General features: G+C 37.4%; 2 protein-coding genes across 5 annotated transcripts; both read left to right on the top strand.

The window, feature by feature from the left end:
* The first annotated feature begins 6,888 nt into the window (after positions 1 to 6,888).
* Positions 6,889 to 8,885, top strand: LOC111876672 (protein FLX-like 2). 2 transcript variants are annotated; one of them, XM_023873232.3, is made up of 3 exons: positions 6,889 to 7,119; positions 7,531 to 8,265; positions 8,339 to 8,885. In XM_023873232.3, exons 2-3 carry the CDS (start codon positions 7,557 to 7,559, stop codon positions 8,776 to 8,778), a joined length of 1,149 nt encoding a protein of 382 aa, XP_023729000.1. In that variant the 5' UTR covers positions 6,889 to 7,119; positions 7,531 to 7,556; the 3' UTR covers positions 8,779 to 8,885. The 2 variants fall into 2 exon arrangements, with proteins under 2 accessions (XP_023729000.1, XP_023728998.1); XM_023873230.3 differs by having other exon boundaries at positions 6,889 to 8,265.
* Positions 8,886 to 14,007: 5,122 nt separating this feature from the next.
* LOC111876673 (uncharacterized) lies at positions 14,008 to 16,524 on the top strand. 3 transcript variants are annotated; one of them, XM_023873233.3, is made up of 7 exons: positions 14,008 to 14,147; positions 14,228 to 14,414; positions 14,526 to 14,659; positions 14,903 to 15,074; positions 15,242 to 15,787; positions 15,876 to 16,055; positions 16,148 to 16,524. In XM_023873233.3, the coding sequence occupies exons 2-7, from the start codon at positions 14,292 to 14,294 to the stop codon at positions 16,322 to 16,324; spliced, it is 1,332 nt and encodes a 443-aa protein (XP_023729001.1). In that variant the 5' UTR covers positions 14,008 to 14,147; positions 14,228 to 14,291; the 3' UTR covers positions 16,325 to 16,524. The 3 variants fall into 3 exon arrangements, with proteins under 3 accessions (XP_023729001.1, XP_042755228.1, XP_023729003.1); XM_042899294.2 differs by having other exon boundaries at positions 14,015 to 14,147; positions 14,265 to 14,414; XM_023873235.3 differs by having other exon boundaries at positions 14,019 to 14,147; positions 14,277 to 14,414.
* The last annotated feature ends 5,788 nt before the right edge of the window (positions 16,525 to 22,312 follow it).

Genomic DNA, 22,312 nt, shown 5'->3' with positions numbered 1-22,312 from the left:
CACAGACCACAAGAGTTTAAGGTACCTCATGGATCAGCCGGATCTAAACATAAGGCAGTGTCGGTGGTTGGACGTGGTGAAGGATTACGATTGCGAAATCCTTTACCATCCAGGGAAGGCCAATATGGTGGCCGACGCGCTTAGCCGCAAGGCAGCGACGATTGGGGATATTTGTCAGAGGATGACAGTGGTGACTCCGTTGTTGGAGCGGATTTAGGAGGCCCAGCAGGAGGCTATGAAGGAAGAACATCGGAAGAGCAAGCGGATAGTGGGGCAGGTCTCCTCCTTCGACTATGACAGTCGAGGATTACTGACACTACACCGTAAGGTGTGGGTACCGTACCACGGGGGTGTGCGCCAGGTTCTGATGGAGGAGGCGCACAAATCCCGATTTTCCATTCATCCCAGGGAGACAAAGATGTATAGGGACCTTCGTCTCAACTATTGGTGGCCCTGCATGAAGCGGGATGTTGCATGGTACGTGGAGCGGTGCTTGATCTGCAGGAAGGTCAAGGCCAAGCATCAGAGACCTCATGACAAGATGCATCCGTTGGATATTATGATGTGGAAATGGGAAGACATTACAATGGATTTTATCACAAATCTTCCCAGGACCGCGCGGGGAGTGGATTCGATTTGGGTCATCGTCGATCGATTGACCAAGAGTGACCATTTTATCCCGATTCAGGAGAGCATTTCGGCCGAAAAGTTGGCCAACATCTATATCAGGGTGGTGGTGGCGCGACACGGGGTGCCGGTTTCGGTGATTTTAGACATGGGTGTGCGGTTTACTTCCAGGTTTTGGAAGAAGTTTCATGATGAGCTAGGTACTCGTCTGCACTTTAGCACCGCCTTTCACCTGCAGACGGATGGTCAGAGTGAGCAGACCATCCAGACTCTTTAGGATATGCTGCAAGCATGCGTGTTAGACTTCGGAGGTAGTTAGGATACCTACCTTCCATTGGCAGAGTTCTCCTATAACAATAGTTATCATGCAAGCATTGATTGCCCTCTTTTCGAGATGTTGTATGGGAGGAGGTGCAGGACCCCGATATGTTGGGGCGAGGTTGGACAGAGGGTAATTGGGAGCACTGAAGTAGTGCTTAAGACGACAGAGAGGATTCAGCAGGTCCGGAGTAGGCTTCAGATTGCTCAGAGTCGGCAGAAAAGTTATGCCGATACCCGTCGATCAGACCTGGAGTTCCAGGTCGGGGATATGGTTCTCCTGAAGGTGTCGCCATGGAAGGGCGTTATCCGATACACGAAACGGGGCAAATTGGGCCCCAGGTACATTAGACCGTTCAGGGTTATAGCCCGGGTGGGCAAGGTGGCGTATAGGCTGGATTTGCCATCCGAACTCAGTCAGATCCACAACACTTTCCACGTTTCCCAGTTGCAAAAGTGTCTGGTGGACGACTCAGCAGTGGTGCCCTTGGAGGACATTTAGGTTGATGAAAGCCTGAATTACATCCAGAGACCTGTGGCGATCCTCGACCGGAAGACGAAGGATCTGAGGAACAAGAGGGTGGAGCTCGTGAAGGTGCAATGGCAGCACCGGAAGGGCTCGGAATAGACTTGGGAGCCGGTGGACGAGATGATGGAGCATTACCCAGAGCTGTTTCAGGAACAAGTAGCAGACTTCGAGGACGAAGTCTAAAATAAGTGGGGGAGATTTGTAGCACCTGGTTGTTGGTACGCCTTTCTTTTTATTTTTGTCTAAGTGTTTTGCATTTTTGGCCTTGGACTCGGCGAGTTGAAGGACCAACTCGTCGAGTAGAAGCGGGACGGAACGCGGGACTTAAGTGATGGACTTGGCGAGTCGGGTCCCGGATTCGACGAGTAGGCCCTAGCTGGACAAAAACCCTAATATGAGGGTTTGCACCCTATTTAAACATCTCATTCAGTCACCCATCCCCCCATTTGCTCCCACAAGACCCCCATAGCGAAACCCAATCGTGTGAGTGAAGATCTAAGGCCTTTTAAGTGATTTTGGTGCTTTTGTGATCTAAGAAAGGAAGGAAAAGCTTGAAGAAACAAGAAGAGGTTAGAGGGATCCGAGATTGAGCATCTTCCTCGGTGCGTTTGAGGTATAAAGCTTATACCTTGCTCATTATTATTATAGATCTATTCTTGAAGGAAGTTAGGGCTTCTAAGAGTCATTTTAGCTACCAACCATGATTTCAAGCATGGTTGAGGGCTAGGGTTTTGGATCCAAGGTTCTTGAGGGACCCTAAGGCAGAAAGCAACTGTTTTAGAACCCATGGAAAGCCTCATGCATGTTGGGAGTTCCTTTTTGAGCCATTTGGGCTCATTCTTCCATGCATGCACGTAAAGTTTGTAACTTTACGTGCTAGATCGAGTCTAGGGGCTTGGATCTGCCTTTTGATCAAAGGTTGTACATTAAAAATCGAGGATTTAGAGTGTGGACATGACCGACTCGGCGAGTCCGTTCCTAGGACTCGACGAGTCCAAGGCTTTGAGTCCCATATCTGTTGAGGGTCAAAAGAACCCAGTTGGGTGTTAGAAGGGTTGTAGCAGGAAAAAAAGAGTGACCCAACGCATTGAACTTAGTTTTAGACCTGGAATTCATGGGACTCGACGACTGCTAGAACAGACTCGGCGAGTCCAAGGCAATCTCCTTAAGATTGAAGATGAACTCGGCGAGTTGTTCATACAACTCGACGAGTCAAGGTAAGACTTGTTCATCGGATGAAGGTGAACTCGACGAGTTGTTCATATAACTCGGCGATCGGATGAAGGAACATTCGATGTTCTTATAGAAGAGGAACTCGTCGAGTCATCGCCAAACTCGACAAGTCGATTCATGGATAAGGATTAGGGACTCGACGAGTTGACGGATCAACTCGGCGAGTCGGGTCAACTTGAAGTTGACTTTGACTTGGCCTGGATTGGAGGTAAAATAGTCATTTTACCCTAAGAGTAGATGTCAGTTTCTGACTAAGTGTTTTGTGGGGATTGTAGCCGGAGGATTTCCGGAGCAGCAGCAGACAGAGACTTCCCACACGAATTATCAGCAGCTACTTGCTTGAGGTGAGTTACCTTCCAGTAGAGGTGGGTCTACGGCCATAATTCCGGCCCACCAGTAGGAGTTGTATGTTAGATGATTGTCTTTGTGATATCATCTAGGTTTGCTACTACCTGATATGTTATATGTCGGCATGATATGCGATAGTAGTAGAGTTCGGTTGTTAGGACCAAAGGGTAGGTCAGACACCCCAGATATGTCTGATAATATGTGCTGATATGTTTATATGCTGACATGATATGTTATATGTGATAGTGGTAGTAGGAGGGGAATAGTCCCCAAGTTCGATTGTTTGGACCGAAGGGTAGGTCAGCACCCCAGAATGGCTTGACATGGGTAGGTCAGCACCCCGAAATGGTTTGACATGGGTAGGACGGCACCCTAGGATGGCCGCATGGGTAGGTCGGCACCCCAGAATGGCCGTACCGGGTAGGTCGGGCACCCCATAATTTCCCAACAGTATGTATGCTATGTGATTGTATGGTATGTGGTATAATGGGGGAACTCACTAAGCTTCATGCTTACAGTTTACAGTTTTGGTTTCAGGTACCTCTTCAGCGAAGGGGAAGGAGCTGGCGCGGTAGCGGCACATCATGCACACATTCTTTGGTTTCCGTACTATGGATATTCTGGGATTGTACTCTGACATGTTCTTATTTTATGACTTGGGTTTTCAGACATGATACATTGTTTTATGGGATGATGTGATTTCACAGTATTTTCTTATGAATGTTTTTATGAGTCAGTTAATTAAAAAGAAAATTTTGGTCTTGAAAATTGGGTCGTTACAGTACTAGTATCCAATACTAAGCTCATACTATCAGGCATAACCTAAACAGGCTATCCTACTATTGTCTACTCAATACTAGCATGTAATTCTCATAAGCTGAAACACATAAAACATGCACATAAGGCATCCTTAGTCCTATTCTAGCATGTTGTTCTACTGAAGCTGATAAACATAACATAAACTTGTATGGGTACTTTGGGGAATACGTACTTGATCTCGGCCGGTCGCGCACATCACACACTTTGTTCTTTTTCCAAAACTCTTTTAACTTATCTTTTTGAAAACCATTTCCTTCAAAACAAATCTTTTGATCCCTCGATTTGAGTCCAGACACCCCCGAGGGCATGTCTGAATCCCTCAAACCAGGGCTCTGATACCAACTTGTAACATCCCAAATTTCGAGTCCAAAAATTTCATTTTAATTAACTGAGTATAAAAACATTCATAAGAAAACTACGTAGAAATATATCATTTCATAAATCAACATATCATGCCTGAAATCCCAAATCATAAGATAGCAATATGTCAGAGTACAATCCCAGAATATCACAAGTGCGGAAAATCAGTGCGTGTGTGTATGATGTGCTGCTACCGCGCCAGCTCCTTCCCCTTCGCTGAAGAGGTACCTAAAACCAAAACTGTAAACTGTAAGCACGAAGCTTAGTGAGTTCCCCCATCGTACCACATAACATACAATCACATAACATACATATACTGTCAGGCATATCTGGGTGCCCGACCTACCCCTTCGGTCCTGTCGACTGGATACTGCCTAACATATCTGGGTGCTGGCCTCCCCTTCGGTCCTGTCAACCGGATACTGCCTAGCATATATGGGTGTTGGCCTACCCCTTCGGTCCTATCGACCAGATACTGGGGACTATTTCACCCCTCTACTACTACCACATAACATGAATCACATAATCATATTTTATCTAGTATGACTAGGTATGACTACCCCTCTTTGGCCCTATCGACCGGAAATCTTGGGGACTATCTCCCCTACTGCTACTGGCATATAACATCATCTCATACTGACACATAACGTATCAGGTAGTAGCAAACCTAGATGAATATCAAAAAGACAATCATCTAACATACAACTCATACTAATGGGCCGGCATTGTGGCCGTAGACCCACTGCTACTAGAAGGTAACTCACCTCGAACGAGTAGCTGCTGATAACCTGCGCGAGAAATCTTTGTCTGCGGCTGCTCCGGAAATCATCCGGCTATAATCCCCACAAAACACTCAGTCAGAACCTGATATCTACTCTTAGGGTAAAATGACTATTTTACCCCTGACCAAGTCAAAGTCAAAGTCAAAGTCAACTTCCAGTTGACCCGACTCGTTGAGTTGGGCCGCTAACTCGTCGAGTCCCTATCCTTTCATCTGTCCTTCTTCACGCCTCTACTCGTCGAGTTTGGCAACGACTCGACGAGTTCTCCTTCTAAAACAACCTCGAATGAACCTTCATCCGACTTGCCGAGTTTTATGAACAACTCGTCGAGTTCATCTCCATCCTATGAACAAGTCCTGCCCTCGACTCACCGAGTTATATGAACAACTCGTTTAGTTCATCTTCAAGAGTTGGGAGATTGCCTTGGACTCGCCGAGTCTGCTCATGCACTCGCCGGGTCCAACGAACTCTAGGACTATGGCTTATCCCAATACGTTGGGTCACTCCTCGGGACCCTCTAAAACCTTTCCAGCACTCCACTGGGTCTCTTTGACCCATAACAGAAAAGGGAAGTCTAACCTCGGACTCGCCGAGTCCCAAGAACGACTCGCCGAGTCGATACTGTCCAAGTCTATTTCTTCGATTTTTGGTGTACAACTCTTGTCCAAATGATAGATCTAGGTCCCTAAACTCGATCTAGCACAGAAAGTTACGAACTTTACGTGCATGCATGGGACTTAGAGCCTAAAAGGCTCTAAAAGAGACTCTTAAGTTGCATGGGGGCTTCCATGGGTGCAAAAGCATCCCTTTTCTGCCTTGTAACTCCTTCATGGACCTAGATCCGAAGCCTCAACCCCCAACCATGCGTGCAATCATGGTTGGTTACCAAGAATGGCTAATAAAAGCCATAAATCTCCCCAAAAAGGGATCTAGCAAATGAAGAAGCAAAGTGTCGACTTTATACCTTATGGGAACTGCAAATGGCGCACAAGCTTGAACTCCCTTGGTCTTCTCTTGATTCCTCTAGGCTTTTCCTTCTTCTTTGAGTTCAAAACCACCAAAAAGCACCACAAATGCCTTAGCTTTTTAAACAAACGGTTAGGGTTTGCTATGGGGGGTTTCTGGAAGCAATAGGGACGAAGGGGTGGCTGGATGAGATGCTTAAATAGGGTGCAAACCCTTAGGTTAGGTTTTGTCCAGTCAGAGTCTACTCGTCGAGTCTGGGAGCCGACTCGACGAGTCCGTCATTTAATCCCGTATCAAATCCGCTTCAACTCGAAGAGTTGGGCCTTCAACTCGCCGAGTCCTATGCCAAAAATTCAAAATACTTAAATAGAATACATACCAGGAACCAGATGCTGCAAATCTTCCCTACTTATTTTAGACTTCATCCTCGAAGTCTGCTGCTCGTTCCTGGAAAAGCTATGGGTAATGCTCCATCATCTCATCCACCGGCTCCCAAGTCCATTCTGAGCCATTCCGGTGGCGACGCTCCTAGCGAGAGCTAAGGAGCGGTGTTCCTTGATTGCTGGCGAGTGTAGCAAACCCGGTGGCGACCCCCACTCCTATTAGTCTAAAAATAATATTTTTTCACCTATATACTTTGTAAAATGTTATTTTTATCTGTTTAATTTCGAGCTTTCAAAATATGGCTTATTCTACCTCTATATATATATATATATATATATATATATATATATATATATATATATATATATATATATATATATATATATATATATATATATATATATATATATATATATATATATATATATATTTAAATATCACTTTTATTCTTAAATGTTGTTTTAAAATCCTAGTTAATATTTAAATACAATATAAAACATTAGAACTTATCAAAGTTGTTAGAATTAGAAAAGAATGAAATGAAACGCCCCACTGGTTCCTACCTTCCTGTACAGACGTGAAACTTCGATAACTACGGCCCAAATTTCATTTTTGCAAAATCAGATTTTTCTGTACATGGAAATGAAAACTACGTTTGAAGATTAGGGCATGAAATTTATGCATCGTCGGTCATCACCATCAAATCGGCCTCGTAGCTCCTTCACGGATCGTCTTGATTAAATTAACCTAAAGGTAATTTCCACTTCCTTCTAGGGTTTCAATCCAACTGTGGTTTTCCAACATAATTTGACTTCTCTGAGAAATTCGATTTCCCCCATTTTGCATTTAAGCCATCTTGTTACCGAGTGAAGCAGTGTAAACTTATTTCTCATCTCCAATATCATTATTGCCCTAAAGTTGCATCTGTTAAAGTCTGTAAATTGTTGAGTTCGGAGGAAAACGAGTTGTTGATTGTGTTTTAGGAAGACCGCGAAAATGGAGTTAATTAACCATCAGGTTATATATGTTGATGAATTAAAACATGGTTAAGAGACTTAATCATCAGCCTGTTTGCAAGCACATGTGATTCCTGGAAGATCTTCTGTATGGAAGTGTAGATAATTACTGCACTGATACTGATTATTCATTTTGGTCTCCTCTCAGTTTCATCTATTTTACCATTTATCACCATGGGAAGCAAAGGTAGACTTCCTCCTCCTCATCATTTAAGGCGTCCACTACCTGGCCCTGGAATCGGACATCATGATTCCATTCCTCCTGAAATCCATCCTCAACATGGTCGTTTTCCTCCATATGATATGTTACCACATCCAGAAATCATGGAACAAAAGCTTGCTGCACAGCACATGGAAATGCAGAAACTTGCAACAGAAAACCAAAGGTTAGCTGCTACTCATGGAACCTTGAGGCATGATGTTGCAGCCATACAACATGAGCTACAAATGTTACATAACCACATAGGAGGTGTAAAATCAGAAAGAGAACATCAAATAATGGGGATCTTAGACAAAATCGGGAAAATGGAAGCAGATCTCCAAGGTGCAGAGCCACTTAAACTAGAACTGCATCAGGCACGAACAGAGGCACAGAGCTTGGTTTCAGCTAGGGAAGAACTCGTTACAAGAGTACAGAAACTAACAGAAGATCATCAGAGAGTTCACATGGATTTGCAACAGGTTCCTGCTTTGATGTCAGAACTTGATATGCTTAGACAAGAGTATCAGCATTGTAGGGCAACTTATGAGTATGAGAAGAAAGTTTACAACGATCATTTAGAGTCTCTTCAGGTGATGGAAAAGAACTATATGACAATGGCAAGCGAAGTGGAAAAGCTTCGAGCTGAATTAAAGAAACACGCTGAAAACGACAGGAGGGCGGGTACGTCATTTGTGATATGATATTTCTGCTTTTAAATTTGTTGATTTTTTTTTTCTTCCAAATTACATTGCAGGTGGGCCCTATGCTGGTTACAATGAGAAAGAAGCTTCTGGACATAATCCTGTAGGACAACACACTTTTGAATCAGCCTATGGTGTTGCGGGTGCTGCTCCAGGTTATGGACCTGGACCAGTGGTTCCAGGTTATGGTCTTCATAAAGGACCGGGTCCTGGTGCACCACCTTATGAACCACAAAGAGGACCAGGGTATGAGCCACAGAGATATGATCCGCATAGAGTAGGACCTGGTTATGATTTGTACAGAGGACCTGGTTATGATATGCAACGTGGGTCCGGTTATGATGCACGGAGAGGATCTAATTCTGATGCACAAGATGCGGCTAATGTTTCGTATGGTTCAGTGGCGGTGACTGGTCATGGTGGAAGTGGGTTTCAGGGAATACAGCCGCCACCGCCGCCAGTGGTGGATGGTAACCACCCTGCCCGGAGATAGAGTAGCTTGTGTTTGGAAAATGAACTAATCTTGATTTTGTTTTTTTTATTTGATGTGATATTCTGGGTTGATTTGAAAGTTACAGTGATGAGGTTGCTTTCTTGGAAGTTATTTGGCAAATACTACATAACTTTATTTTTTCGAGCAGTTATATGGGGGACGAAAATACTAATGGAAATAAATAAAGATATATAATGGTTATAATGTATTTTTGACAAAACTGCAAAAATGGTCCCTATGGTTTGTATTTTTTCCAGTATTCAGTCCAAACCTTATGACATTTGTAAAATTAGTCTTTTTCAGCATATTTCTTTATGTATTTTGTCCCTTCCGAAATTAAATTTACTAAATTGCCTTATTTAATTTATAAATTAAAATTACTAAATTGCCTTAAATAATGTATGTATTTCCTTCATTTTATTTCTTTATAAGATTGATGATTAAAGTTTCATTTGTAACATAGATGACGTTGGTAAGAGTATATTAGAATTACAAGGTGTAAGACCTATATATTACATAGGTTGATTAAAAAAATTAAATATGAAGGTCTAAATAGACAAAATTGCAAAAATGGTCCCTGTGGTATATATTTTTTTGGGGTTTTAGTCTAAACCACGACTTTTTTGGATTGGTGGTCCTTTTGACCTAGTTTCGTTGCGTTTTTGGTCCCCCGCTAAACTGAAAAGACTATTATGCCCTTCTGATATATTTTTTTTATGCGTTTTCTATTTAATTTAAATGAAAAATAAATTAATTAACTAATTTGGCCCACATCTCTCTCTCTCTCTCTCCAAAAAACCCAAACCACCGTCTCTGTCAAAGTGGTATAAAATGCAGAAAACCGCATCATCTTCAACCTTGGATCAAGAAGGTTTAGACATAGCTCAATCATTCTTCAAGCTCGTTCAAGGCGTTTGACCACGACACATAATTCAAAAGCTTCTCGCCGTCACCCACAAACTGATTCAGAACAAGTTCTTCCGCACGGTCACACACTTTGGGATCCTTGGTCGCAAATGGCTGGTATCCGAATAACATATTCCCTTCTTTCACTTTGAAAATGGCGTCATGTGATTCGATTGTAAGACTATAGGTGATTCGATTCGAAGAGACTCGTAGACCACAGATTTCATCAAGGGCATCTGCTCCATTGCCGCCATCGTCACCTTCCCACCATCGTGGGTTTTGATCGCACCTATGATCTCCTTCGCTAACTGGGTATGTAAATTAGTTCCGGCACGGCCGAGCCATTTCAGTATATTGGGAAACAAAATCTTGATCCCCCAAAAGTATTGAAACAAAACTGTGAATAAGATGTTATGAATCGCCTCATCTTTTGAAATCCCTAAAGCTTATTCTAGTTCGGTGAGAAAGGGGTGAGACGATAAAGGGGGAAGAAATCTAGAGGGGTTGTTGTAGGGAACTGCTCCGGTGGCCGATAAGGGGGGAGAAATTGACATGTGAGATACGAGGGGAGGAAGGAGTAAGGGTCGGGGATGTTTGGGGCTCCTGTACTAAGCAAAATAAACCCAGTAGTGGTGGGTTTTTACCATGGCAACAGGGAGTGCCGGAGGGAGCTGTTCCGGTGGGGTATTCCAGCGAAGATTGGAGATGAGGTGTTGGGGTCGAGTTCAGGTGGGATAAATCCCATCGGAGCTTCTTTGGTGGGGACCTCCCCTGTCACCGCAACCTTGATGGTGGTGAAAGGGGTGGTGGGTTTGGATGGTTTGACGTTGTTGAAGGAGGTGAGTTGCGATTATTTCCATGGGGAGGTTTGATTGGGGATTACGAATGCAAAGAGGGAAGCTTGGGTAGCCATGCCATCAGTGTTGGTGGATGATTGGAATCAAGAAGATGAAGATATGGGAAAATATTTTTCATACAGTAGAATACACACTCAAAGAGAGAGAGAGAGAGAGAGAGAGAGAGAGAGAGAGAGAGGAGGGAGAGAGAAGGATGGGTGGATAAGTGGGCCCACTTTTATATTTAATAATAATATTATTAAAAAGTGAAAGAAAAATGAAAAATAAATTCATTAAGGATATAATTGTCTTTTTAGTTTGGACAGAGACCAAAACTGCGAGCAAAATAGCTCAAAATGATCACCAATCCAAAAAAGTCGGGGTTTGGACTAAAACCCCAACAAAATACATACCACATGGACCACTTTTGCAATTTTGTCGTCTAAATATTTAAAAACTTTGAATTTATAAGAAAATAAAAAAAATAATAAATTATTAAAATTGATTTTTTTATCTTTTAAATTTAAATAAATAAACAAAATAAACTAATGTGCTTTAATTTGAAAATTTCGAAATAAAAAGGTAAGTCAATTAATGAAATTGATATTTATTTATTACTATATTTATTGTAATTATTACATTAAAATGTTATACGAAATTCATTAAAATAGGAAACCTATAAAATGACATGTGAAAGAAAAATTAATTCAAAATAACCATAAAATGACATTTGAGAAATTGAATGAAAGTATGATATATGGCAAACACACCTTCATTTATTAGAGTAGATCATTTAAAATAAAAATAAAAATAATATTAATAATGCACGTGTGATTATTTAATCACAAAGTGATCTACGAAACTCACTTGATGTTTTTTTTCTTTTATTCCATAATTTTTATACAACTTGTTGATTTTATTGATTTTTTTTTTTATTCATGTTGATTGGATATTTTTTAACAAAATATAGTTGTTGTTACTAGTATATCTATTGGGATTCACTTGGTGTTGTTTTTTTTTTCAAAGTGAAAATTTATGAAGCATGCGGATCACCTCTGCAACCCTCTGAAGCAGAATAGGTGGATCAAACGGCTGCAGCCTGTAATAAAAACATGTTTGTTTTTTAACATCTGCAGTATTGAACTAAACTAATTTTATAAACTGAAAATAGTTCTCAACATTGAAATGTTAATAATCTTAGTCTTAAAACATTGAAAGAATACTAAAAAGAACATGTAAAAAAACAAAAATATAAAATTTCGAAAAAAAATATAAAAAATGTAAAAGAAGCTATCAGTTTTATTTAAAAAAAATAATTTATAAAAAAACATAAAAGAAGAAAATAATAAAAAAATTAAGAACATATTGCAAACGATGTCAACAAAGTTCATAAAAAAATACACATGTTAAAAAAGATACAACCAGAACTGAAAATATTATTAACATAAACGATAAAAAAAATCAAGTTATAAAAAAAGTGTGGAAACTATAAAAAGAAAATGTATCAAATCCATAAATCAAAGTTAAAAAAAAATATCAAAGTAAAAAAAGGTTATACCAAAACTCTGAAAAAATTCACTTGAAAAAAAATGAAAGTTGAAGATGTTTGAATTGACAAGTCAAGTGTTGCGCCGTGCAGAACACACGCAAAAGTTTTGTACTCTGAAGTCTTCTAGAAAAATAAATTGCTGCGAAAGGGCAAATGCTACGTCACGCAACAAAAAATGGTCTGAAAATGTTTTTGTTTTTAGAAAAAAACATCACCTTACTAATTCTTTTAAAGATGACTATGATAATCACATTGAAACACTTAAAAGATATGTATGAAATTATATGGATGCTTACTCTTATGTTTATTCATGTATTAGGCATCATAATAGATATTAACTTGTTCAAGTTGAATTCAATATCAATAATGTTTTTGGATTGCTATTCCAAAAAAAAAAAACTTATAAAATTATAGAAAAACCTCATTATTGTAATTATAGTATCTCTAACTACAAAAAGGTTATTTGGTTCTCTAGCAAGGCATATGTAGAGATGTTATTCGGGTCGGAACCGAACCGAACTGACCCGAACCCGAGTAATCCGAAAAACGAATAAGGGTAATTGTATGAACCGAAAACCGAACTGATTAACCAATACGGGTTCGGGTCGGTTCGAGTATTAATCGGTTCGGTTATCACCCAAATAAGCCGAATAACATGTACAAGATGATCAAGGACCTAATATAAGCGAAAAAAAAAACGAATAAACCGTATTAGGATTCTATAACCCGAATAATAGAATAACAATGTACTTTTATACATCAAGGTAATTAGGTAAAACATTCAAAGACTATCATAACACAATAACACATTGAAATAATGACATTTACATAGTAGATTAAGATGATACTTAATTTCTTACTTGAGTTTCTTGAGATGGAGCCTAATTTTCAATGACTAGACAAAGTAGGAATTCATGAATCCTTAGAGACAATAGGAATGGTCGAATTTTGAAAGTCCAAAACAAGAATTAGGAACGACAGAAGTTTTTCGAGTTTCAAAATAGTTGAGAATATTGGTCGATTTTGAAATGACGAGAACGAGCGTAGGGTTTTTTTTTCTGTTTATGAACGACGACGACTAAAGTGTGAATCGTGATATTGATTTCTGTCGATAAGAGAAAGGGGACGAGAAATGCTTATTCGGGTCAGGTATTTACAACCGAATAAGCTCTTATTTGGGTAACCCGAATATAATAAGCATAATATAGATACATAAAACCCGAATCGAATTGCTTATTCGAGCCTAATTCGGTTCGGGTTGGGTTTCGTTTCGGTTCAGGTTTCCGAGTCAAATTCTCATCCCTAAGGCCTTATGGTATACTTATAACGAGCATGTTCGTGGTCTATGTGGCCACGAACAAAAAATGTGAACACCATCCCATACTCTTAGTGGTGGCTAGTGGTGGAAAAATTCGTGGTCAAATGTGGTGGGGAGAACGGACAACAACATCCAATCAATTTTTTTCTCTCTCCATGTCTCTCTATCTCTCTCTACCTCTCTCTACATTTTAATTAATTAAAAAAAATATATTTTTAATTTAAAAATAAAAAAATAAGAAGCATATAGTGGTGGGTATCCCATAGGTTTAGTGGTTGAATGTGGTGATGAGGTGGCACCCACCACTATAGTGGTTAGTGGTGGATATAACGGATGACCTAATATCTATTACATATGATAGGTCATGAGTTCGAACCCGCTTGTTAGCATTCTTTTAATTTCTCTTTATAGTCCTGTTAAAAAAAGAAAAAAACTAATAAAAATGGGAGGAATTTTTTGGAGTAAACCTAAAAACGGATAAAGAAATAAAAAAAAAAAATGATAAAACTAGAAAGTAGAACCGAAATTACGAGATAAAAAAAAACCTTACTAAAACCAATAAAATTATGTAAAAGATTTTTATGTTATTTTTCCAACAATATTTTTGTGCACACGTTAAGGTAAATTTATAAAGAAATCTTTTATCGGAAACGTTCAGGGGACATTACAAGATTCAAATTTTCAACCTTCCCGCTAAGCCTCTGCGCCACCGTCATCGGCAGCTACACAGACGATCTTTGCTCGGCGGTAATCCTAAAAGGTCTCTCTATCTCTCTATTAACTAAGTGTGACTTAGACTTTGGAATGTCCTTTTGATTTATAAACAATGCATTGTATTAGGCTGTGCACTTTTCTAGCCCTAAACCTCTAATTTTAGGGCTGCGTCTAGGTCTTTGTTCGAATTATGGATTCAGTTGTCGCTACGGTTAGTGGATACCACGGATCTGAGCGATTTAAACTTATCAAATTAGTATCTCAATCTGGTGCAAGTTATGTTGGAGCAATGAATCCCTCTACCACGCATTTGGTATGTTTTTCCTTTTCGAAGCTTTGCATATTTTTAGATCATTTTTAGTAATTCATGTAATCATAGTGATACTAAACCTAAAAGATTGTATATTTCCGGTTGCTTGTTTAGGTGTGTCGCAAATTTGAGGGGAAGAAATATGAACTTGCCAGGAAATTTAAGATAATCGTGGTGAATCATCGATGGATTGAGGACTGTATAAACCAAGGCAGGCGAGTTTCTGAGCGTCCCTATATGAAACACTGGTATGATTGCCATTTACCAAAGCCTTTTTTTTTTTTTTTTTTTCTGTTGTGAAGCTTGTAAAAGAAGTTTAATTGTTTGATTGCACTAATAGAGTGTGTTCCTAATTCTAGTTTCACCAGTGTAACCTTGGGTAGAACAAGCTCATCATCCACTTTACTAATGTGCAACTCATAAGTTATACCCTCAATGAAAATGAAATGTGTAATCCCACTTGTCCTTCATCTGATTTCATAATTTTGCAGTGGGTTTGAGGTGGGGCCCTTGCTGTTGGAGGCCCCAGTTGTTGCTAATGAAGTAAGAAGTGTATTTGGAGAGGTACCTACCACCAGCAACTTCTCGGAAAATCCTGTGATTAACATTGAAGATGGTGAAAGTGGCGATGATGATTGGAAAGATTCTTGGTTGTTGAAAGAGGTTAGATGTGATCTCTTATACTCACTATGAATCTATTGCCAAAGCTTAATTACCTCATATGGTGTTTTAAGTCATGAAACTTTTTACTAGGATATGCATCTTATCTTGTCTTTCCTACTTTCTGCCATCATGTGGCTAACAATTTCTGCATGTTGTTTTCTATGTAGAATCTGCTTCCTGATGTGAGACAAAATAAGATCCGTTCCAATAGATTAAAGAGAAAATGTACTAACAGACAAAATAAGGACTGTTCTGAATCCTCCAAAGGAGGTCATAGGCTGATTCTTAAGAATATATGTAACGAGCTCAAGTCTTGTTCAGATTCAGAGGAAAATTCCCAACACACAGAAATTCACCACAATGTTGTTGACATTGGCGAGCCTTCTAATTCTTCTGGGAGGCAAAAAAGCAGAAGACTTTTCAGAAAAAGCTTTCAAGATCATGAGAAAAGACCTTTAATCTTGGAGGATCTTGAAAAGATTGAAGATTTAGGGACTTGTTGTAATCTTCAAGATCCAGACTCTAACACAAGGAATCCTGTAAATAACTCTTCAGAAGTTGATGATGATAAATGTAATGGAAGGAAATTATCTACAACACCACATCAGTTATCATGTGTTATATGCTGGACAGATTTTAGTTCAACTAGAGGAGTTCTTCCATGTGGACATCGCTTCTGTTTTTCATGCATTCAGAATTGGGCAGATCATATGGTATCTATAATTTTATCCTTTTTACCATATTTTACATAAATTATGTTTATATTCAGTTATTCACTCACTCCAAACTTATTGCTTACAGGCTTCTATGAAAAAGGTTTCCACATGTCCTTTGTGTAAGGCCAGTTTTTACAGCATAAAGAAGATGGAAGATGCTTTATCTTCTGATCAGAAAATATACTCTCAAACAGTTCCTAATGAGAATGCCTCCATGGATGTATACATTCTTCCGCATGCAGAAGCATCCACATTTCATACCTTGGTAAATCTTCATCATAAAATTCAGGTCATATTGTTTATAAAGTCTTGTTCATTATTGAATTTGGTTTTTTGTTTTTAATTTTTGTTGAACAGGGATCAATACCATCAACACCAGTTTGCTACCAGTGTGGTTGTGTTGAACCTGAGGAGCTTCTAGTGAGATGTGATAGTTGTCAGATACGTTGTGTTCATTCTTATTGCTTGGATCCTCCACAATTTCCATGGGTATGCATTCAGTGTAAGGATCTTCGTATGCGATATTTCCGTTAAATTTTAGGAATTGTTACTTTAAAATTGAAAGTCAAAACATAAAGAAAGCAAAGTGGGTTCTCTGTTTTTATACGATTCGTTTAAGTCTTTCTCTTGTTAAGGAAAGGTGGTGGGGATACTTGTTTTTAAAAAAACGAAGCTGTAATGGGGTAACTTTGAAGTTTTCTACATATTTAAAAGATAGCTATATATGTAATCAATCATTTGAAGTATATTTAATATGCTATATATAAAACCGAATCCACCTATTATTATGATATATATAGTAGTAATTAATTTTCAATGACGTGTTTTAAACTCAGAAAATTCGAATCCAAAGGAGTAATCGTCAATTTAACCTTTTGCTTTTTTGAGACGATAAAATTATGCTATATTCACATGTTTTTAATACTTTATTATACAACATTTGGGCATGAGATTCACATGTCAGATATTATAGGTTATTTTTTATAACTATACAATCTTTATCCACATTTTTATATTCAGAAAATTTAAAAGTGTAATATGCAATAAGTCCTCTATTTATTTATTTATATACACAAAAATCAAAATGCTTAAGCTAACGTCGCATCTTAAGGCACTATTGTTCTGATATTATTTTAGTACGATCTCAAGTCCAAAATTACAGATTTGGCTAAATAATATTTGGAATAAATTAAAACCAAGTTGTCCTCTACTTATTTATATATTTTGCTTTGTTTATATGAGAGAGACAAGTTGTTATAAACCCATCCGCTTATTTTCTCGTTATGTTATTAATTAATATGGTAAGAAAGGCTACAGTCTTTCCGCTTTGTGCATATGATACACCGACTCACATTCACTCACCGGTGGGCAAGGGGAAGTTCCGTCTAAAGATCTTCCAGGTTGTCCACTTAGGCGGTGTTTATTTTCTTAAAAAAAATCTTTTTCTGTGGGCGGAAACATTTATATTAAAAGGAAATCAAATATTGTTATATATATTTTTTGGGCCTATTTTTTCTATTATCTTCCTATGCATTTACGATTATGACATCAGTAATATTTAATCAAATTAATAACATTTTATTATATTTGTCAACATTTAAAAATGATAAGATGATGGATAAAAAAAATGGAAGCATAATTTATTTCTCTTATCAAAACTTGTTTGTTTTTCGGAATAAAAACATATATTTTGTCTTCTTTTTGCACAATATATAAAAAAAAGCTTTTAAAATTAAAAGACACTTCTAACCTTAAGTTTTTAAAGTTTGTCCTCTATTTCTATTTGTTATATATATATATATATATATATATATATATATATATATATATATATATATATATATATATATATATATATATATTTTGTCTTTTCCCATTTTGTTTGTTTTTTTCTTGTTTCCCATTGTTTAACTAATAATTAATTCAAATGATTTAAAACATGTAAATTTATTGTAGTTGTTTCTCATCTATTTTATCACCGGTTCTAAAATCCAAAGAACTACGTGTGATTCCTATATTCCAAGAACCATCATTTTTGGTTGATTTCGTAAATTTTAGTTGGTGTCTATCGGTGCCTAGTCTATTAGTAAAAAAATCAAATTAATATTGTAAAAGATAAATATTTATTTTAAACTATAATGATTTAATGTCATCAATTATAAAATATATATCGATATATAGACTTTGAGCATTATTAGATCTATCTCTAAAACTATATATGGCTACTTAAAAAATTACAGAAAGAAATTAATGTGTGTAAAACGTAAATATAATACCAAATTACACTTGTAATAGAACTATCCTATACATTATATGTAGCCTTTGATGCGACCAAATGTAGCCACATCTATAAGTTGAACAAAGTCAACCCCAAGTTGACCAAACTGATTTAATTTACCCCTAAGTTGTTCATCTAATCTCACGACACCCATGGTCCGAAATTCTTCGTAACCAAGTTATCCATATACAAATATACAATATATGTCGCCTAACTTGTATTTTATCACAGTCTAAGTCCTTTTAACATTCGTATAAATTCTAACTGCTTAAATGTTTAAGAGACACTAAAATCACCGGTATGTTTAATATTAAACTGTGTTTTTCAAACCGGTAACCACATTTCAATGAAATTATAGTTTTGTATGGTTAATTTGATTTGTCCATTAGATAACTCCCTAGAAAATTGGTCAATGTGGTTGTCAAAAAATGCTTTTTCAATCCAAAACATTTTTTGGTCAAAATTTTGTCTATAATTTTGGGCTTTTTAATGATTTTGGTCCAAGGCCAGCGTAAAGTGATTAAGGGCGTGTTCGGCAAAAATAGCTGGTAGCAGGTAGCTTGTAGTGGATAATTTTTAGCTAGTAGAGTTTTGTTAAATGCTACGTGAAATATCACTTGAATTTCGAGCGTTTCGTTCAAACTAAACGCTAGAAGCTTGTAGTGCCAAACGAGACCTTTTGTTCAAAACGGAGTGTTTTGTCAAACACTAGAAGCTAGAAACTCTAAATGCTCTGTGCCAAATACGCTTTAAATCATACTTTGTTGGATTATATTTATTGATATTAGTTATCTAAATTAATTATAAAAGAAAATTAAATACATGGGCCCACCAAAACTTACCATATCCCACCACACCTTTCCTATCTCCTTCCTGTTCACTTGTAAGCCAAAAAGTGAAAACCCCTTCCCTCCCTCCCTGCCATCCTAATCCATCATTCACAAAATCAACATTTGATATGTTATTTATAAACTAGTAGTTTTAAATTTGTAAAGTCTTATCGAATCTCAATTACTTTTGAAATCACAAATAGACAATGTACTTAGTCGTAAAGTAATATAGTTTAAGGTAAGAATGGTTGTCGAACTCGTAAGGAACGGTTATGATTTTCATTCAAACAAATAAGATAATAGTTAAACTAAAGACATAAAAGTAAAGAGGGAGGTTTTTGTTTAAATTATAAACTTGTTTTAAACACTCAAATTAAGCAAACAAAAACAAAAAACTAGTTCAGATTTGAAATATTTCCACTAGAATACGAATCCCTTAGTTTTTTATGTTTGGCTCGTTAGTATGTAATGGATCAATGAGTATGTTACCGAATTTTATGACTAATTATCTTGGTCGGAATTCCTAGTATCAATGATTAATGAACATCTAATCTCAATGATCAAACAATTAGTGGACACGAAATCATTTAAATAAATTCAACTATGAACGTTATGATCTAACGATTTCTTATCAATTATCATAAATAAATCAAGCATAGTGTGGATATCTATTATTCTATAACACAATCAAAATTAATAATTTATATTACCTAACTTTAGGATTAAATAAATATCTACTCTTAACAATTTAATGATCATAAAGAGTTAAGAATCAAACTAATGTAACTAGATTGATCATTTAAACTACACATAACTCACATGTAGGTAATAAAAATCATAACTTTAACATGAAAGATAAACAGTCAATCGAACACAAGTTTAAATCCATCGAACACAAGTTTAAATCCAACTCACATAATCCTACTAACAAAATCAAAACATATTAACTATGATTCATCTACATCTAGTGAAAGTAGTAAGATTTTTAGCCTTGCATCATAACTAAAAAACAAAACTTAACGAATTCGAAATTGGGATGCATGATATAACACAAACCGAAACGATAAAATCGATGAATTCTCTCTTGATCTTCAAATACACACTTCAATGGTGTTCTTCATCTCTAAAAAACGGTTGTAATCATCTAATAACTAGCTTTCCAAGTTAGTATAAGTTGGCATTCGAATTAGGGTTGCAAAACCTATATATTTATAAAATTATGATGCCACGGCGTGGTACAGGTCTCACCACTTTGCGGTGTCGGGCTTCCTTGTTGCACATGAACACATATATTGAGACGGGCATTATTCGAGAAGTTTTGGAATTTTCTTAAGGGTGCGGTGCGTCTATCAGTTCTTTTCCGGATTTCTTCGTTTTTTTGTCCCTTTTAGCTTCTTTCTCTTCCTTTTGCATCTTAACTCTGATTGTAACTGTAGTTGAACATTTTAAAGCATATTAAGTATCATATATCTTAAATATAACATTTTAATCAACTATATTAAGAAAATAGCTTAAAATATATAGTTAAATAAGGTCATATCAACATTCATGTTTTTGGCATATGTGTGAGTGTTATATTGTTTGTTTGTTGTTTTAGTGAATGTGATAATGATTTGAATCCATAATTAGTACAAGAAAGTTAGTATGCACCTCATTATGTTGACCTACTTATTTTGTTTACATGATGAGGAAGTGCTCTCTTATTTATAAATTCCCTGATCAATATTTGAGCTCTCCATGGTAGATAGTAAACATGGGATCTTATGTCTTACAAATTTGATTAATGTCTTCACATAAGTACTAGATTTAAACAACATGCTTTGGTTTTGTATCACCTTTTTTGAACGACTAAATATATAAAATAAAAAGGCATTAACAAAAAGCTATGATAAAGAAAACGTTATATCAAAGTGTTTAAATTTGGGTTTTGAAGCGATAAGTTCTAGTCTGTATGAAAATTTTGTTTCTATGTACAACCCGACAAAAAGAACTCGCAATAATATCACCCATAAGCCTATCCTTTTTCGGTCAACAACTATCAAAAACACACTTAATAAAATATTCCATAAATACCACCAATCCGTCAAGATAATCGCATCTAACACCATTTGTGAGGCACAAATAAACAAGAAGAAGCTACTACTTGTTCCATATCATACACTAAGGCAAAAGAAGAAAGATCCACTTTACACAAGATCTTTCGTCTCACAATAACAAAATACTATTAAAGATAATGTTCAAACCCTAGACACCTCATGTTCATATGTCCCACGCCTTAACCGACTCACTCATGATGCTAGTTATGTCGGAGTCACTCAACTATATATATATATATATATATATATATATATATATATATATATATATATATATATATAACGCCCCGATTCTTAGGTATTGATGTAAATAAGAATTTCTTTGGTTTTAAGTCCTGCTTGACGAGTTGGTTGCACTACTCGTCGAGTAGCAGCAGGGTGGGATCACATGTTTAGTGACCTACTCGCCTAGTCCATGAAGGGACTCGACGAGTAGGAGTTCGCAGATGAAACCCTAAATCCTTGGGGTTTGCACCCTATTTAAAGAGGCTTAAGCTTCCTTTGGCCTCTTTGTAGTCCTTGAGAGCTCATAGAAACCCTAATTCGTGTGGTGCTTCATTGTTATGTGTCTTGAGCTTTAGAAAGAATGTTTTTGGAAAGGAAGAGCTTGGAGGGCAAGAGACTAGGAGCAAGGAAGGTGTGGGAATCAAAAATCTACCTCAGTTAGCATCATTTGGAGGTATCAAGACGCCACCTTTACCTCATTTTTCTTTCTAGACCTCATTTGGTTGAGATCTAGGGTTTTTATGGTTTGAATGTGATGATATTGTGGGATATGAGCTAGATCTGAAGTTGTAACTTCAGATCGGGACCCTTCTTGGGTCCTAGAGTCATAAAGCTCCGAGTTTGACCATGTATGAAGCTTTCCTTGAGTATGAAACCCCACTGTGAGCTTGGATTTGACATTTAGAGCCTTTTTAGCTATGCATGCACGTAAAGTTTGCAACTTTACATGAAAAGCATGCCTTAAGAGCTTGGATTTGTAATTTGGAGCCATTGCATGGCTTAAAAGAGCCTGTATGGCTTAAGGACTGAAGGAACTCGATGAGTCGCAAGGTCGACTCGACGAGTCATATGAAGATAGGTCTGGACCTGACGAGTTGGATGAACAACTTGACGAGTCCGATGAAGATTGCCATAGAACTCGACGAGTTGTATGAACAACTTGGCGAGTCGGTTGAGGTTTCCCCAATTTATGTATGCGTGTGTAACCGTCGAGTGGTGTAACGCCCGTAGATCAGGGCTAGTCAATTTAGAGACGATAGGCGTCAAAAATGAATTTTTGATGAAAGATTATTTAGAATGAATAATCTTAACT

Source organism: Lactuca sativa, chromosome 2 (assembly GCF_002870075.4).
Source record: "Lactuca sativa cultivar Salinas chromosome 2, Lsat_Salinas_v11, whole genome shotgun sequence".
Lineage (NCBI taxonomy): Eukaryota > Viridiplantae > Streptophyta > Magnoliopsida > Asterales > Asteraceae > Lactuca > Lactuca sativa.
The sequence above is the reverse complement of the archived record's forward strand: the minus strand, read 5'-3'. Positions and strand labels throughout refer to the sequence as shown.

Coding starts and splice junctions, on each gene's coding strand:
- LOC111876673 (XM_023873233.3), top strand. CDS start 14,292: ATGGATTCAGTTGTCGCTACGGTTAGTGGATACCACGGATCTGAGCGA. Junction 14,660..14,902: donor CGTCCCTATATGAAACACTG/GTATGATTGCCA, acceptor ATAATTTTGCAG/TGGGTTTGAGGTGGGGCCCT. Junction 15,075..15,241: donor ATTCTTGGTTGTTGAAAGAG/GTTAGATGTGAT, acceptor TTTTCTATGTAG/AATCTGCTTCCTGATGTGAG.
- LOC111876672 (XM_023873232.3), top strand. CDS start 7,557: ATGGGAAGCAAAGGTAGACTTCCTCCTCCTCATCATTTAAGGCGTCCA. Junction 8,266..8,338: donor TGAAAACGACAGGAGGGCGG/GTACGTCATTTG, acceptor ATTACATTGCAG/GTGGGCCCTATGCTGGTTAC.